At 34.0% G+C, this 16625-nt stretch overlaps 1 protein-coding gene across 2 annotated transcripts in view; it reads right to left on the bottom strand.

Annotated features, from left to right (window-relative positions):
• TLL1 (tolloid like 1) overlaps positions 1-16625 on the bottom strand; it is a 279927-nt gene that overhangs the window by 114104 nt on the left and 149198 nt on the right. For both annotated transcript variants that reach the window (XM_032632666.1, XM_032632665.1), the window contains one exon: positions 13095-13210. In XM_032632666.1, the coding sequence (XP_032488557.1) occupies positions 13095-13210 (116 nt within the window). The remainder of the gene's footprint in view (positions 1-13094; positions 13211-16625) is intronic.

The raw sequence follows: 16625 nt of genomic DNA, 5'->3' as shown, positions 1-16625 counted from the left end.
TCAATGTTAAGTGCAAAAAACAATAATAACATCTCATTTGCTTCAGGAAGAAAACAAGCTTGAAAACTAATCAAAACAATAGCATGTTACAATATGAATCATAATCCTTTTTTAGCATCTTTTATGGTTTGGGAGGAGGATAAAGATACTAATTATATATGACTCCATTAAAAGAGTAGGCTGGAGCTTCAAGATGATGGAAGAGTAAGACACGGAGATCACCCTCCTCCCCAAAAATACATCAGAAATACATCTATATGTGGAACAACTCCTACAAAGCACCTACTGAACGCTGGCAGAAGACCTCAGACCTCCCAAAAAGAAAGAAACTCCCCACGTACCTGGGTAGGGCAAAAGAAAAAGCAGAGACAAAAGAATAGGGATAGGGCCTGCACCAGTGGGAGGGAGCTGTGAAGGAGGAAAGGTTTCCACACACTAGGAAGCCCCATCGTGGGCGGAGAAGGCGGGTAGCAGAGGGGGGAAGCTTCAGAGCCAAGGAGGAGAGCACAGCAACAGGGGTGCGGAGGGCAAAGCAGAGAGATTCCCACATAGAGGATCATTGCCGACCAGCACTCACCAGCCCGAGAGGTTTGTCTGCTCTCCCACTGGGGCGGGCGGGTACTGGGAGCTGAAGTTTGGGCTTCGGAGGTTGGATCCCATTGAGAGGACTGGGGTCGGCTGTGTGAACACAGCCTGAAGGGCGCTAGTTCACCATAGCTAGCCGGGGGGGAGTCTGGGAAAAAGTCTGGAGCTGCCAAAGAGGCAAGAGACTTTTTCTTGCCTCTTTGTTCCCTGGTGCGCGAGGAGAGGGGACTACTGGCACTGCTTAAAGGAGGTCCAGAGACGGGCACAAGCCGCAGCTATCAGCGCAGACCACAGAGATGGGTATGAGACGGTAAGGCTGCTGCTGCCACCACCAAGAAGCCTGTGTGCGAGCACAGGTCACTCTCCACATCCCCCTTCCGGGGAGCCTGTGCAGCCCGCTACTGCCAGGGTCCTGGGATCCAGGGACAACTTCCCCGGGAGGACAAACTGCATGCCTGAGGTTGGTGCAACGTCACACTGGCCTCTGCCGCCACAGCCTCACCCCGCATCCGTACCCATCCTGGTGAGGGGTCCTGTCTTGTCTGAGCTAAGAACAGACGCCCTTATGCGACCTACTCGCAGAGGCGGGTCCAGATCCAAAGCTGAACTCCTGGAGCTGTGTGAACAAAGAAGAGAAAGGGAAATTTCTCCCAGCCACCTCAGGAGCAGTGGATTAAATCTCCAGAATCAAGTTGATGTACACTGCATCTGTGGAATACCTGAATAGACAACAAATCACCCCAAATTGAGGAGGTAGACTTTGCGAGCAAGGATATGTATATATATTTTTGACTTTTTCTCTTTTTGTGAGTGTATATGTGTATGCTTCTGTCTATGATTTTGTCTGTATAGCTTTGCTTTTACCATTTGTCCTAAGGTTCTCTCTGTTCGTTTTTTTTTAATTACTTAAAAATTATTTTGTTAATAATAGTTTTTTATTTTAGTAATTTTATTTTATTTTATCTTCTTTCTTTCTTCTTTCTTTCTTTCTTCCTTCCTTCCTACCTTCCTTCCTTCCTTCTTTGTTTGTTTGTTTGTTTGTTTCTTTCTCTCTTTTATTCTGAGCTGTGTGGACGACAAACTCTTGGAGGTCCAGCCAGGTGTCAGGGCTGTGCCAGTGAGGTGGGAGAGCCAAGTTCAGGACATTGGTCCACAAGAGACCTCCCAGCTCTAAGTAATATCAAATGGCAAAAATCTCCCAGGGACCTTCATCACAATGCCAAGACCCAGGTCAACTCAACGACCAGCAAGCTACAGTGCAGGACACACTATGCCAAACAACTACCAAGACAGGAACACAACACCAGCCATTAGCAGAGAGGCTGCTTAAAATCATGATAAGGCCACAGACACCACAAAACACACCACCAGATGTGGACCTTCCCACCAGAAAGACAAGATCCAGCTTCATCCACCAGAACACAGGCACTAGTCTCCTCCACCAGGAAGCCTACACAACCCACTGAAGCAACCATAGCCACTGGGCACAGACACAAAAAACAACGGAAACTATGAACCGGCAACCTGCAAAAAGGAGACCCCAAAAACAGTAAGTTAAGGAAAATGAGAAGGCAGAGAAACACACAGATGAAGGAGGAAGGCAAAACCCCACTAGACCTAACAAATGAAGAGGAAATAGGCAATCTACCAGAAAAAGCATTCAGAATAATGATAGTAAAGATGATCCAAAATCTTGGAAAGAGAATGGACAAAATACAGGAAACATATAAGAAGGACCTAGAAGAACTAAACAGCAAACAAACAGTGATGAACAACACAATAAATGAAATTAAATATTCTCTCGAAGGGATCAATAGCAGAATAACAGAGGCAGAGGAATGGATAAGTAACCTGGAAGATAAAATAGTGGAAATAACTACTGCAGAGCAGAATAAAGAAAAAAGAATTAAAAGAATTGAGGACAGTCTCAGAGACCTCTGGGACAACAGTAAACACACCCACATTCGAAATATAGGGTTCCCAGAAGTAGAAGAGAAAAAGAAGGAATGAAAAAATAGTTGAAGAGATTAGAGTTGGAAAATTCCTTCATATGAGAAAGGAAATAGTTAATCAAGTCCAGAAAGCACAGAGATTCCCATACAGTATAAATCGAAGGAGAAACACACTAAGACACATATTAATCAAACTATCAAAAATTAAATACAAAGGACACATACTAAAAGCAGCAAGGGAAAAACAACACATAAGGGAATCCCCATAAGGTTAACAGCTGATCTTTTAGCAGAAACTTTGCAAGCCAGAAGGGAGTGGTAGGACATATTTAAAGAGATGAAGGAGAAGAAACTGCAACCAAGATTACTCTACCCAGTAAGAATCTCATTTAGATTTGATGGAGAAATTAAATGCTTTACAGACAAGCAAAAGCTAAGAGAATTCAGCACCACCAAACCAGCCTTACAGCAAATACTAAAGGAACATCTCTACGCAGGAAACACAAGAGATGGAAAGGACCTACAATAATAAACCCAAAGCAGTTAAGAAAATGGTAATAGGAACATACATATCGATAATTACCTTAAATGTAAATGGATTAAATGCTCCAACCAAAAGGCATAGACTGGCTGAATGGATACAAAATCAAGACGTGTATATATGCTGTCTACAAGATAACTACTTCAGAGCTAGGGACGCATACAGACTGAAAATGTGGGGATGGAAAATGATATTCCATGCAAATGGAAATCAAAAGAAAGCTGGAGTAGCAATTCTCATATCAGACAAAAAAAGACATTGAAATAAAGACTATTACAGGAGACAAAGAAGTACACTACATAATGGTCAAGGGATTGATCCAAGAAGATATAACAATTGTAAATATTTATGCACCCAATATAGGAGCACCTCAATACATAAGGCAAATACTAACAGCCATAAAAGGGGAAATCAACAGTAACACAATCATAGTAGGGGACTTTAACATCCCACTTTCACCAATGGACACATCATCCAAAATGAATATAAAGAAGGAAACACAAGCTTTAAATGATATATTAAACAAAATGGACTTAATGGATAGTTATAGGAGATTCCAACCCAAAACAACAGGATACACATTCTTCTCAAGTGCTCATGGACATTCTCCAGGATAGATCATATCTTGGGTCACAAATCAAGCCTTGGTAAATTTAAGAAAATTGAAATCATATCAAGTATCTTTTCTGACCACAGCACTATGAAACTAGATATCAATTACAGGAAAAAAACCTGTAAGAAATAAAAACACATGAGGGCTAAACAGCACACTATTAATAAACAAGAGGTCACTGAAGAAATCAAAGAGGAAATCAAAAAATACCTAGAAACAAATGCCAATGAAAACATGATGACCCAAAACCTATGGGATGCAGCAAAAGCAGTTCTAAGAGGGAAGTTTATAGCAAAAGAATCCTACCTTAAGAAACAAGAAACATCTCAGAAAACAACCTAACCCTACACCTAAGGCAATTAGAGAAAGAAGAACAAAAGAACCCAAAAATTAGCAGAAGGAAAGAAATCACAAAGATCAGATGAAAAATAAGTGAAAAAGAAATGAAGGAAATGATAGCAAACATCAATATAACTAAAAGCTCGTTCTTTGAGAAGAGAAACAATATTGATAAACCATTAGCCAGACTTATGAAGAAAAAAAGGGAGAAGACTCAAGTCAATAGAATTAGAAATGAAAAAGGAGAAGTAACAACTGACACTGCAGAAATACAAAGGATCATGAGAGATTACTACAAGCAACTGTATGCCTATAAAATAGACAACTTGGAAGAACTGGACAAATTCTTGGAAATCCACAACCTTCTGAGACTGAACCAGGAAGAAATAAAATATGAACAGACCAATCACAAGCACTGAAATTGAAGCTGTGATTTAAAAACTTGCAACAAACAAAAGCCCAGGACCAGATTGCTTCACAGGCGAATTCTATCAAACATTTAGAGAAGAGCTAACACCTATCCTTCTCAAACTCTTCCAAAACACTGCAAAACTCATTCTACAAGGCCATCATCACTCTGATACCAAAACCAGACAAAGATGTCACAAAGAAAGAAAACTACAGGCCAATATCACTGATGAACATAGATGAAAAAATCCTCAACAAAATACTAGCAAACAGAATCCAACAGCACATTATAAGGATCATACACTATGATCAAGTGGTGTTTATCCCTGGAATGAAAGGACGCTTCAATATATGCAAGTCAAGCAACATGATACACCATATTAACAAACTGAAGGAGAAAAACCATATGATCATCTCAATAGATGCAGAGAAAGCTTTTGAGAAAATTCAACACCCATTTTTGATAAAAACCCTCCAGAAAGTAGACATAGAGGGAACTTTCCTCAACATAATAAAGGTCATATATGACAAACCCACAGCCAACATCGTCCTCAATGGTGAAAAACTGAAAGCACTTCCACTAAGATCAGGAATAAGACAAGGTTGCCCACTCTCACCACTATTATTCAACATAGTTTTGGAAGTTACCCACAGCAATTAGAGAAGAAAAAGAATCCAATTTGGAAAAGAAGAAGTAAAGCTGTCACTGTTTGCAGATATCATGGTACTATACATAGAGAATCCTAAGGATGCTACCAGAAAACTACTAGAGCTAATCAATGAATTTGGTAGATTAGCAGGACACAAAATTAGTGCACAGAAATCTCTTGCATTCCTATACACTAATGATGAAAAATCTGAAAGTGAATTTAAGAAAACACTCCCATTTAGCCTTATAAGAAGAAGAATAAAATATCTAGGAATAAACCTACCTAAGGAGACAAAAGACCTGTATGCAGAAAATTATAAGACATTGATGAAAGAAATTAAAGATGATACAAATAGATGGAGAGATATACCATACCCTTGGATTGGAAGAATCAACATTGTGAAAATGACTCTACTACCCAAAGCAATCTACAGATTCAATGCAATCCCTATGAAACTACCACTGGCATTTTTCACAGAACTAGAACAACAAACTTCACAATTTGTATGGAAACACAAAAGACCCCGAATAACCAAAGCAATCTTGAGAAAGAAAAGTGGAGCTGGATGAATCAGGCTCCCTGACTTAAGAGACTATACTACAAAGTTACAGTAATCAAGACAGTATGGTACTTGTACAGAAATAGAAATATAGACCAATGGAACTGGATAGAAATCCCAGAGATAAACCCACGCACATATGGTCACCTTATCTTTGATAAAGGAGGCAAGAATATACAGTGGAGAAAAGAGAGCTTCTTCAATAAGTGGTGCTGGGAAAACTTTGACGGGTACATGTAAAAGAATGAAATTAGAACACTCCTTAACACCATACACAAAGATATACTAAAAATGGATTAAAGACCTAAATGTAAGGCCAGGCCCCATCAAATTCTTAGAGGAAAAAATAGGCAGAACACTCTATGACATAAATCACAGCAAGATTCTTTTTGACCCACCTCCTAGAGAAATGGAAAAAAAAGAAAAATAAATGAATGAGACCTAATGAAACTTCAAAGCTTTTGCACAGCAAAGGAAACCATAAACAAGCCAAAAAGAAAACCTTCAGAATGGGAGAAAATATTTGCAAATGAACAAATGACAAAGGATTAATCTCCAAAATTTACAAGCAGCTCAACATTAAAAAAACAAACAACCCAATCCAAAAATGGGTAGAAGATCTAAATAGACATTTCTCCAAAGAAGATATACAGATTGCCAACAGACACATGAAAGAATGCTCAACATCGTTAATCATTAGATAAATGCAAATCAAAACTACAATGAGATATCATCTCACACCGGCCATCATCAAAAAATCTACAAACAATAAGTGGTGGAGAGGGTGTGGGGAAAAATGGACTCTCTTGCACTGTTGGTGGGAATGTACACTGATACAGCCCCTATGGAGAACAGTATGGACATTCCATAAAAAATAATAATAGAACTACCATACGACCCAGCAATCCCACTACTGGGCATATACCCTGAGAAAACCATAATTCAAAAAGAGTTATATACCAAAATGTTCATTGCAGCTCTATTTACAATAGGCAGGACAGGAAGCAACCTAAGTGTCCATCAACAGATGAATAGATAAAGAAGATGTGGCAAATATATACAATGGAATATTACTCAGCCATAAAAAGGAAAAAACTGAGTTATTTATAGTGAGGTGGATGGACCTCTAGACTGTCATACAAATTTAAGTAAGTCAGAAAGAGAAAGACAAAAACCATATGCTAACACATATTTATGGAATTTTAAAAAAAGAAAAAGAAATTGATGGGAAAACCTAGAGGCAGGACAGGAATAAAGAAGAAGACTTAGAGAATGGACTTGAGGACACGGCAATGGGGATGCATAAGCTGGGACAAAGTGAGCGTGTGGCATGGACCTATATACACTACTGAATGTAAAATAGATAGCTATTGGGAAGCAGCCGTGTAGCACAGGAAGATCAGCTTGGTGCTTTGTGACCACCTAGAGGGTTGGGATGTGGAGGGTTGGAGGGAGACGCAAGAGGGAGTAGATATGGGGGATATATGTGTATGTATAGCTGATTCAATTTGTTATAATGCAGAAACTAATACACCATTGTAAAGCAGTTATACTACAATAAAGATGTTAAAAAAAAAAGTGTAGGCTGGTAGAAGAAGATACCAAATAATAGAATACACATTTAATATTTCCACACCAGTAGAGGGATAAAAAATGAAATGTGGAAATTCAAACCATAATTCAATATATAAGAAGGCAAAATATAGAACAAAATAAACCAAGTGGGACACAGAGAATGAAAATAAGGAGCAATAATACATCAGTAACCATAATAGATGTAACTGCAATAAGCACTCTAGTTAAAGACAAAACTTACCATCATGGATTCATTAAAAAAATAAAAGAAAACTGTTCTTTGTCTAAAAGCAACACACTTGAGACGTATATCTTGAATGCCTAAATGTGCAAAGTAAGATAAAGATATACCAGACAGAAATATTAGTCAAAAGAAAGTGTAGATTTATTAATATCAGGAAAAAAATAGTTTTAACCTAAATGATGACTAGAGATAAAGAGATTTCATATATAATGATAAATGTTTATCAGGAAGATGTAATATTCTAAGACTATATGTATACATTATATAATAATGTTGTGTAAAAATATTTTAAAACTGTAAAGAGCATTTAATAAATCTACCAAATAATATTTTAGTATTATTATATATAAACATAACTTTTCTACTATTTGATAGATGAAGCAGAATCAATAAAATAGAGAATATATAAAAAGCACAATTAAGAAGATTAACATGAATATAAAAAACTTTGCAGCCAACTGTTGGACAAAAGACATTTTCAAGCAAATACATTTTTTTAAAAGAATATTGGCCAATTCCAAGTTCATACCACCAACCTCAAGCTATTTCAAAGTGTGATATCATACAGACTACAGTCTTTCTCCAAAAAGTGATTAGGAGAAATTAATAAGAAAAGAAAGATTGGAAAAATAACATATGTTTGCAAATAAAAAAAATATGTTCCTGAAAAGTATGTGGACAGAAGAAATGATAAAAGATGAAGAAGATAATTAAAACTGAAAAATAACAAAAATACTATGTGTCAAGCTGGTGAAATTCCAATAAAGTAGTTTTTAAAGGAATATTTATAGCTTTAAATGTTTGTATGATAAAAGAAAAGATGGTTGAAATTAGTGAGTTAAACTCGACCAAATAAGTAAAAAAGACCCATTAAATCTCTAGATTTAATGCAATCTCTATCAAATATCCATGGTATTTTTCAGAGAACTAGAACAAATAATCCTAAGATCATATAGAACCACAGAAGACACAAAAGTGCCAAAGCAATCATGAGAAAAAACAGCAAAATTGAATATATCACACTTCCAGACTTCAGGCTAGACACAAAACTATAGTATGGTATTGGCACAATAACAGATATATAGAACAATGGAACAGAATGGATGGCTTGGAAATAAACCCACACACTTATAGTCAGTTAATCTGAGACAAAGGAAGCAAGAATATACAATGGAGAAAAGACAGCATTTTCAATAAATGGTGCTAAGAAAATGGGACAGCTACATTTACAAGAATGAAATTAGAACATTTCCTCATACCTTATACAAAAATAAACTCAAAATGTATTAAAGACCTAAATGAAAGACCTGAAACCATAAAAATCCTAGAAGAGAACATAGGCAGAGCACTCTTTGACATAAATAGTAACAATATTTGTTTGATCTGTCTCCTAAGGCAAAAGAAATAAGAGCAAAAGTAAACAAATGGGACCTAATTAAACTTAAAAGCTTTTGCACAGGAAAGGAAACCATCAACAAAACAAAAAGACAACTTACTGAATGAAAGAAAGTGTTGGCAAATGATATGATCGACAAGGGGTTAATATCCAAAATACATAAACAGCTCATACAACTCAATACAAAAAAAGGCAATCCAATCAAAAACCGAAAAGAAGCTTCTGACAGACATTTTTCCAAAAGAGACATACAGATGGCCAACAGGCACATGAAGAGATGCTCAATATGGCTAATTATTAGAGAAATGAAAATCAAACCCACAAGGGGATATCACCTTACACCTGTCAGAATGGCTATAATCAAAACGTCTACAAATAGCAAATGTTGGAGAGGATGTGGAGAAAAGAGAACCCTCCTACACTATTGGTGGGAAAGTAAATTGGTGCAGCCACTCTGGAAAACAGTATGGAGGTTCCTCAAAAAACTAAAAATTGAACTATCATATGATCCAGCAATTTGATCCCTGGGTATATATCTGGAAAAAATGAAAGCACTAATTCAAAAGGATACATGCACCCCAACGTTCACAGCAGCTCTATTTACAATAGCCAAGATATGGAAGCACCCAAGTGTCAATCTACAGATGAATGGATATAGAAGATGTGCGATATATATATATATATATATATATATATATATATATATTCCTATGTACATAGCAGTATTAGCCATAAAAAGAATGAAATTCTGCCATTTGCAGCAACACGGATGGATCCAGACAATATTACGCTTAGTGAAACAAAGTCAGATGGAGAAAGACAGATACTGTATGAAATCACTTATACGTGGATTCTAAAATATAATACAAATGAATGTATATACAAAACAGAAACAGACTCACAGATATAGAAAAAAAAACTTGTAGTTACCAGAAGGGAGAGGGAAAGGAGGAGGGACAAATCAGGGGCATGGGAATAAAAGATAAAAACTACTATGTATAAAATAAGTAAGCAAAAAGGATATATTGTACAGCACAGATAACTATAGCCATTATCTTGTAATAATTTTAACGGAGTATAATCTATAAAAATACTGAATCACTATGCTGTACACCTGAAACTGATATAAAACTGTAAATCAACAATACTTCAATAAAATAAAAAAGAAGAGCAGAATGAACTTAAATATTGAAAGAAAATAATAAAAATATAAGAATAAAAAACAGTTAATATTGTTCATTGGCCACTTATAACAATAAATTTATTTGCTCATCATTGTGCACAATATTAAAAATATAGGAGAAAAAATGATAGATTTGTTTATTTCTTCCTATTTGCAACATTTTGGAAAATACCATTTTATTAGTAATCCTACATACAAGAAAACTGAGTAAACTTTGAATGCTGATGGTACAGATACTGCAATTAGATAGGAGAAACTTTTTTTCCAGGTATTATTTTGCTCTTACAAACTGATTTAATTTGATTAATCTTGTGCCAAAACTTTCCATATTCTACAATGCTTTATTTTAAAAACTCATGTATATCGCAGCAACATGGATGGATCTAGAGATTGTCATATTAAGTGAAATAAGTCAGAGAAAGACAAATGTCATATGATATAACATATGTAGAATCTTAAAAAATGGTACAAATGAACTTATCTACAAAACATAAACAGAGTTACAGATGTAGAAAACAAACTTATGGTTACCAGGGGGTAAGGTGGGGGAAGGGATAAAGTGGGAGATTGGGATTGACATACACACATTACTATATATAAAATAGATAACTAATAAGGGCCTACTCTATAGCACAGGGAACTCTACTCAATACTCTGTAATGGCCTATATGGGAAAAGAAGCTAAAAAAGAGTGGATATATGTATATGTAAAACTGATTCACTTTGCTATATACCTGAAACTAACACAACATTGTAAATCAACTAGACTCCAATAAAAATGTTTAAAAAAAACTAAGAAAAACTGAAAAAAAATATCATGTACAGTTTTAAACTTTCTCTGAAGCTTTATCATCTTTTACATCTTGCTCTTCAGTACCTTTATAATGATTTTCATAATATGTTTTCAGGGGCTTATTCAAAGGATCTAAACAGAAATTGATCAACACCTATAACTATATTACAACGTAGACTCACAATGCTTAAAAATAACTATATAAAGAATTATGTATGCATTCATGTATTACAAGTCAGTTGTAACTTTTTATGTATAAAATCTGTTTATGCTACAAAAGAGTTTCATTTAGTTTTCATTGTGAGTATTGCAACATCCTGGACAACTCCATACCCATGATACTTGTAACAACACTCAATTATCAGGGAGTTGAAACTTTCTTAACTGCATTTGCTTTTCCACCAAAACTCAAAGTGTGTATGAGTCATTCCATATGAATTAGTCAAAGACGAAGGATAAAAATCATTTAATAACTAGTAAAAAACAAAAATTGATATTATTACAAGCTTGGTCTGGGAAGACTTTTAAGGTTAGCATTCCAGACAGAATCCAGAAATTAATAGATTTATTCATTTCACTTCTTAATAATTTTAAATTCTATAACCAAACAAACAATACGATAAAAGGAATTTTATGTCTTCCTTTTTAATCCTTACAGGTGTAATTTCATTTTCTTGCCTTAACATGCTACTATTTCCACCAAAATGTTAAAAAAAGAAGAGGACTGGTGGACATACTTAGTTTTTTACCTATCTCAAAGGAAATACTTTCAGAATTACCCTAATGATAATGGTATTTGCACTAATTTTTGTTGCTTCCCTTTATAAGATTAATACTCTTCTATTCCTAGTTTGCTCAGGCTTTGTTGCTGTTAAATCATTAATAGATTTTTTTTCTTGATTTAACTGAGATACTCGTCTAATGGTGCTTGTATATATGTACACATACATATACACACAAACATATATACATAATATATCATACTTATATACACATATCCATGCATATATCTGCCCTTGAAATATGTATATATTATTTATATATTTACAGATTGATAGATAGATACATACATACATACAGAGGCATATATATTTGCATTTGGTTTGGTAATGTGGGGAGGATTTTACATACATATTCAAGTGTGAGTCTGGGTTAAATTTTTCCTTTCTTACACTGTTCTTGTCATCAGGATGGCTATCAATGTTTTGCTAGCCATATAAATAGGAGAGTGTATCTTTTATTTTATTCTCTGGAAGACTTTATATTAGATTACACTTAATTCTTATTTGATTGTTGGATAGAACTCACTGATGAAGCCATCTGAACCTGGATTTCATTGTTGAAAAAATTTTGACTAATAATTCAATTAAATAGTAATTTGATTTCTTTAGTGGTTATAGGAGCATTCAAACTTTTTATTTCTTCTCAAATAAGAACTTAGTAAGTAATATTTTGTAGTAATTTGCCCATTTCATTTACATTTTTAAAGTTATTGGCATAATGTTCAAAATGTTCTTTTGGTTCCTAAAGTATCTATGGTTATAATAATCATTTTATTCTAAATATTAGTTAATTGTGCTTTCTCTGTTATTCTTTTTTCTCTTGATCTCTTTTCACCCATTTCTCTATTTTTCTAAATTGTTTCAAGTACCAACTTTGTCCATACTTTGTACAATACCATGATATTTTCTTTATCTTTTATTTATTACTTCCTCCTTTATGTACTTTTTCATTTATTTTATTGCTCTTTTCCTAGTCTCTTTATGTGGATGTCAATCTCATTAGTTTTGTGTATTTCTTATTTCCTAATATCAGCATTTAGGTCTGTGAATTTCCTTCTAAGTACTGCTTTAGGTGAATCTTACAGGTTTGGTATTCTCAGTATTTTTGTTATAATTGAAAATAATTTCTAATTTTAATCACAATATCTTCTTGAATGAATTGGATATTTGATGTATATTTCTCAATTTTAAAATGTGTGGGATTTTTCTAGTTATCCATATGATACTGACTTTTAACTTAATTTCAGTGTGTCTGAGTACATAATTTGTATTATGTCAACACTTTTAGACCATTTATCATTTCTTTTAAAATTACATCTTTCAAAAAATTCCTGGAGTTAGAGTAATTTCCATTATAAAATTTCTGAGCTATTTTATTAATCAAACAAGAATAAAAAACAAAGTGAATTATATTTGAAAGAAAATGAACCTTTGCATCTGAGATTAAAGGAGAACTCTTGATGGGATAAACTACCTTCTCTCCTGCAGTCACAGAAACTCTCCAGATGCAGTGTGTATAAGATGGGTAGCCATTTGGAAATCCTGGAGAGGAAAGGTTGCCATTGGATTCTTGTAGGGTTTCTCCACATGCTGAAAGAAAAAAAAATGTTTGATTTTTTTTAAAAGATGAAAAAGATAAGATTTTTCTCTAATTTTTATGAAAGACATTGGCCTCGTAAATAAAATCTCCAGTCTTTTGGTGTTAGACAAGAATATATATTTGTATTTTATAAAACAATTTTCCTTTCTAAGTAATTTCTCTTTCTTACTTAATTCTTTCTTACTAGAATTTCAGTATACTTAATCGGATTACTATAGCTAACCATATAACAAGATAATGAGATAAATAACCTGAAGAACCACAAAGTTCTTCCTCATGGAAACCTTTCTCATTCATTCTCAAGAAGCCAGTAGCCAACTTATACGTCACCCATATTTAGCTTCAGGCCAGTGGATACCTAGTTGATGTGGCTCTGGGACCATACGAAACATTCCATTAGTATATTTGGTATAGAGTGAGGTTAATTTCAATAATGAATACCATATCAAGGTTGAAAAAAGAACTCTTAAATAATAATGAATAAATAATCAATAAGAGGTGCCAAAATGTCAAGCACAATGAAAATTTTTTTTCAAAATAAACTGGAAAAAAATTGAAAGATAAAAACATCACAGAAGACACAAATTTTCAAATAAGATGTAGACATTTATTTATTCTCTGTTTTCTGTCAGTCATAAGTAGAAATTACTGGAAAAGCAATTATATTTTCCTCTTACTAAGCCTTTCTAATTTCTTGGAAGTGATTACCAGTCATCTGAAATAGCAAATAATAATCAGCTACACAGCCTCAAGATCTGTGTGATTGATATCTATAGGCCATTTCAACAAAGGCAAGAACAGAGCACAATTAACTGTTTCAGCCAAGGTTTGTAGTTAGAAGTATTCTATAATAGATTTTCTTGTTGTTTTTGCAAGACATGGTATAAGCCACACGAACCTAGGCTGCTTTAAGTATCCTTAATTCAAGAATAATTCCTATACTGCAGCCAGTTTATATAAAGATTTATATAAACATGTTTATAACCTTCACTCAACAATTAGAAAGAACAGCTCCTTCCCTCTGAAGGAGACTGAAATAAAAACTGATATACTCCCATATTATGGAAACATAGCTCCCAGCAAGTGAACTCTTGTGTCATCAAATCAATAAATTATAAATGGTTCTGCATATCTTGATTTAAATGAAGAAACAAAGATGATGCCTTTGAAAACATAAAATAGAGCTGTAAAAACAGTCTGATAAGATGTAAATGTTTATTTAGAAACACAGATATTATGTTTGCACAACAAAATAAATTTAAAGTAAGAGCAAGCAGTGTTTATTCTGATGAATAGGCAGATAAAAGCAACTTCAGAATGAAACAAAAATGCTCAAGGTAAAAAATATATAATCTGCCCTTTCCAAGAATCATTTAAGGATACTGGTAAATGTGACATTACAAGAACCCTTAGAAAAAGGAAAATTTGTTAAGATTTATTAATGCAAACAATGTGCTTCTAACTAGGATCAGTTTAGATGCTAAATAGTCATTTGGGAATTGAGTGTGTTTCAAAGAAAAAAAGCTGCAATTTACAGTAGTTTAGAAATAAATTTTGAAATAATTGAAAACTCCACTAAGCCACATAGAATGCTGGTACTGGATTTCCCAAAGTGGAATTTAAAAAATTAAATATATTTGACTCATAAATGTAAACAAACACTATGGTTCTGATAAAAAAAATAAAAAAACTCTCTAAAATGTAAAAAAACAGAGTATAATTCAAAAATTAAGTAAATCTATTATATAGCACCTGCTTATAATTCAAGAAGTACAAACAATATTGTCAAGTTGTGATAATCATTTGTGCATTTTCCTCAATAAGTGTGGCTGTCCCAGGCTACATAATCACTATTTCAGAAAATTTCATCAATTTTCCTGGCCATTTGTTGATTCATGCGAAGATATATAAAAAAACTTTAATATTAAAAGGACTAAAGGAAAATTAGCAAGGGAAAGATGGTACTACTAAGTTAAATACATAGTCTGTCCATTTACTCAGAAAGCTATGTGGATGAGAAAAGAGAAGTTGAGTCATGGCATTACCCCTTGTTAATTATGTCATACAAGCAAGTCTCAAAAGCTTAAACTTCAGTTTTCTCTTCTGTAAAGTGGCTATCTTATTAATATGTACTTCATAAAGTTGTTCTGTAGGAGTCAAGTATTGTGATGCCCAAAGTGCTCTTTTTAACCCTTAGATACCTCTGACACAGGTAGGAAGACTGTGTGCTTAATTGTTAGAATATATCTTTGAGCTACAAAATGCAGTCTTATTTAAGAGAAAAAAGGCATAAAGAAATATACAAAGGCAAATTATTATCACTCTCCTAATCAAAATTACTCTAAAATGAAACATAATTCAGAAGTTAAACTTCTATCTCTCTAGGCAGATGTCATGATCTTATATGTACAAAATTATAAAGATTCCACAGACAAAAAAAAAAATACTGTTAGAGGTAATAAAAAATACTCAACAAAATTACAGAATACAAAATCAACTCACAAAATCAGTTGCATAAACTAACAACAAACAATATGAAAAGGAAATTAAGAAAACAACCCCATTTATAAGAACACCAAAAAGAATAAAATATTTAGGAATAAGCTTAACCAATAAGTCAAAAGATATGTAAGGTGAAAACTACAAAACATTGCTGAAAGAAATATAAGGAGACAAAGAAATGTGTTCATGGATTGGAAAACTTAATATTGTTAAAATGTTATCCTTACTACCCAAAGCAATCTACAGATTAAGTGCACTCCCTATCAAATTCCCAGTGGCATTTTTTGCAGAAATGAAGAAAAGTGCCTTAAAATTCATATAGAACCACAAACCCTAAATAGCCAAAACAACCTTGAGAAAAAAGAACAAAGCTGGAAGCCTCACACTTCTTGACTTCAAAACATATTACAAATCTACAGTAATTAAGAATATGGTACTGGCATAAGAGAGACTTATAGACCAATGGGACAGAATAAAGAGCCAAAAATAAACCCACACCGAAACAGTAAAATGGGATCTTCAGCAAGGGTGCCAAGACTATACAACGAGGAAAGGATAGCCTCTTGCATAAATGGTGTTGGGGAAATTAGATATACACATACAAAAGAATGAAATTGGACCCTTTTCTTTCGTTATACACAAAAATCAACTCAAAGTGGATTAAAGAGTTAAAAGGAAGACCCAAAATTGTAAAATTCCTAGAAGAAAAAACATATGTGAAAAGTTCCATAACTGTGATCTTGGCAATGATTGCTCAGATATTGGCACTAAAAGTACAGGCTTTAAAAGCAAAAATAGACAAGGGAGACTACATCAAACTAAAAAGCTTCTGTGCAGTGAAGGAAACAATCAATAGAGTGAAAAGCAATCTTCGGAATGGAAGAAAACATATGTAAATCATGC

The sequence above is a fragment of the Phocoena sinus genome, chromosome 5, assembly GCF_008692025.1.
Source record: "Phocoena sinus isolate mPhoSin1 chromosome 5, mPhoSin1.pri, whole genome shotgun sequence".
Lineage (NCBI taxonomy): Eukaryota > Metazoa > Chordata > Mammalia > Artiodactyla > Phocoenidae > Phocoena > Phocoena sinus.
The sequence above is the reverse complement of the archived record's forward strand: the minus strand, read 5'-3'. Positions and strand labels throughout refer to the sequence as shown.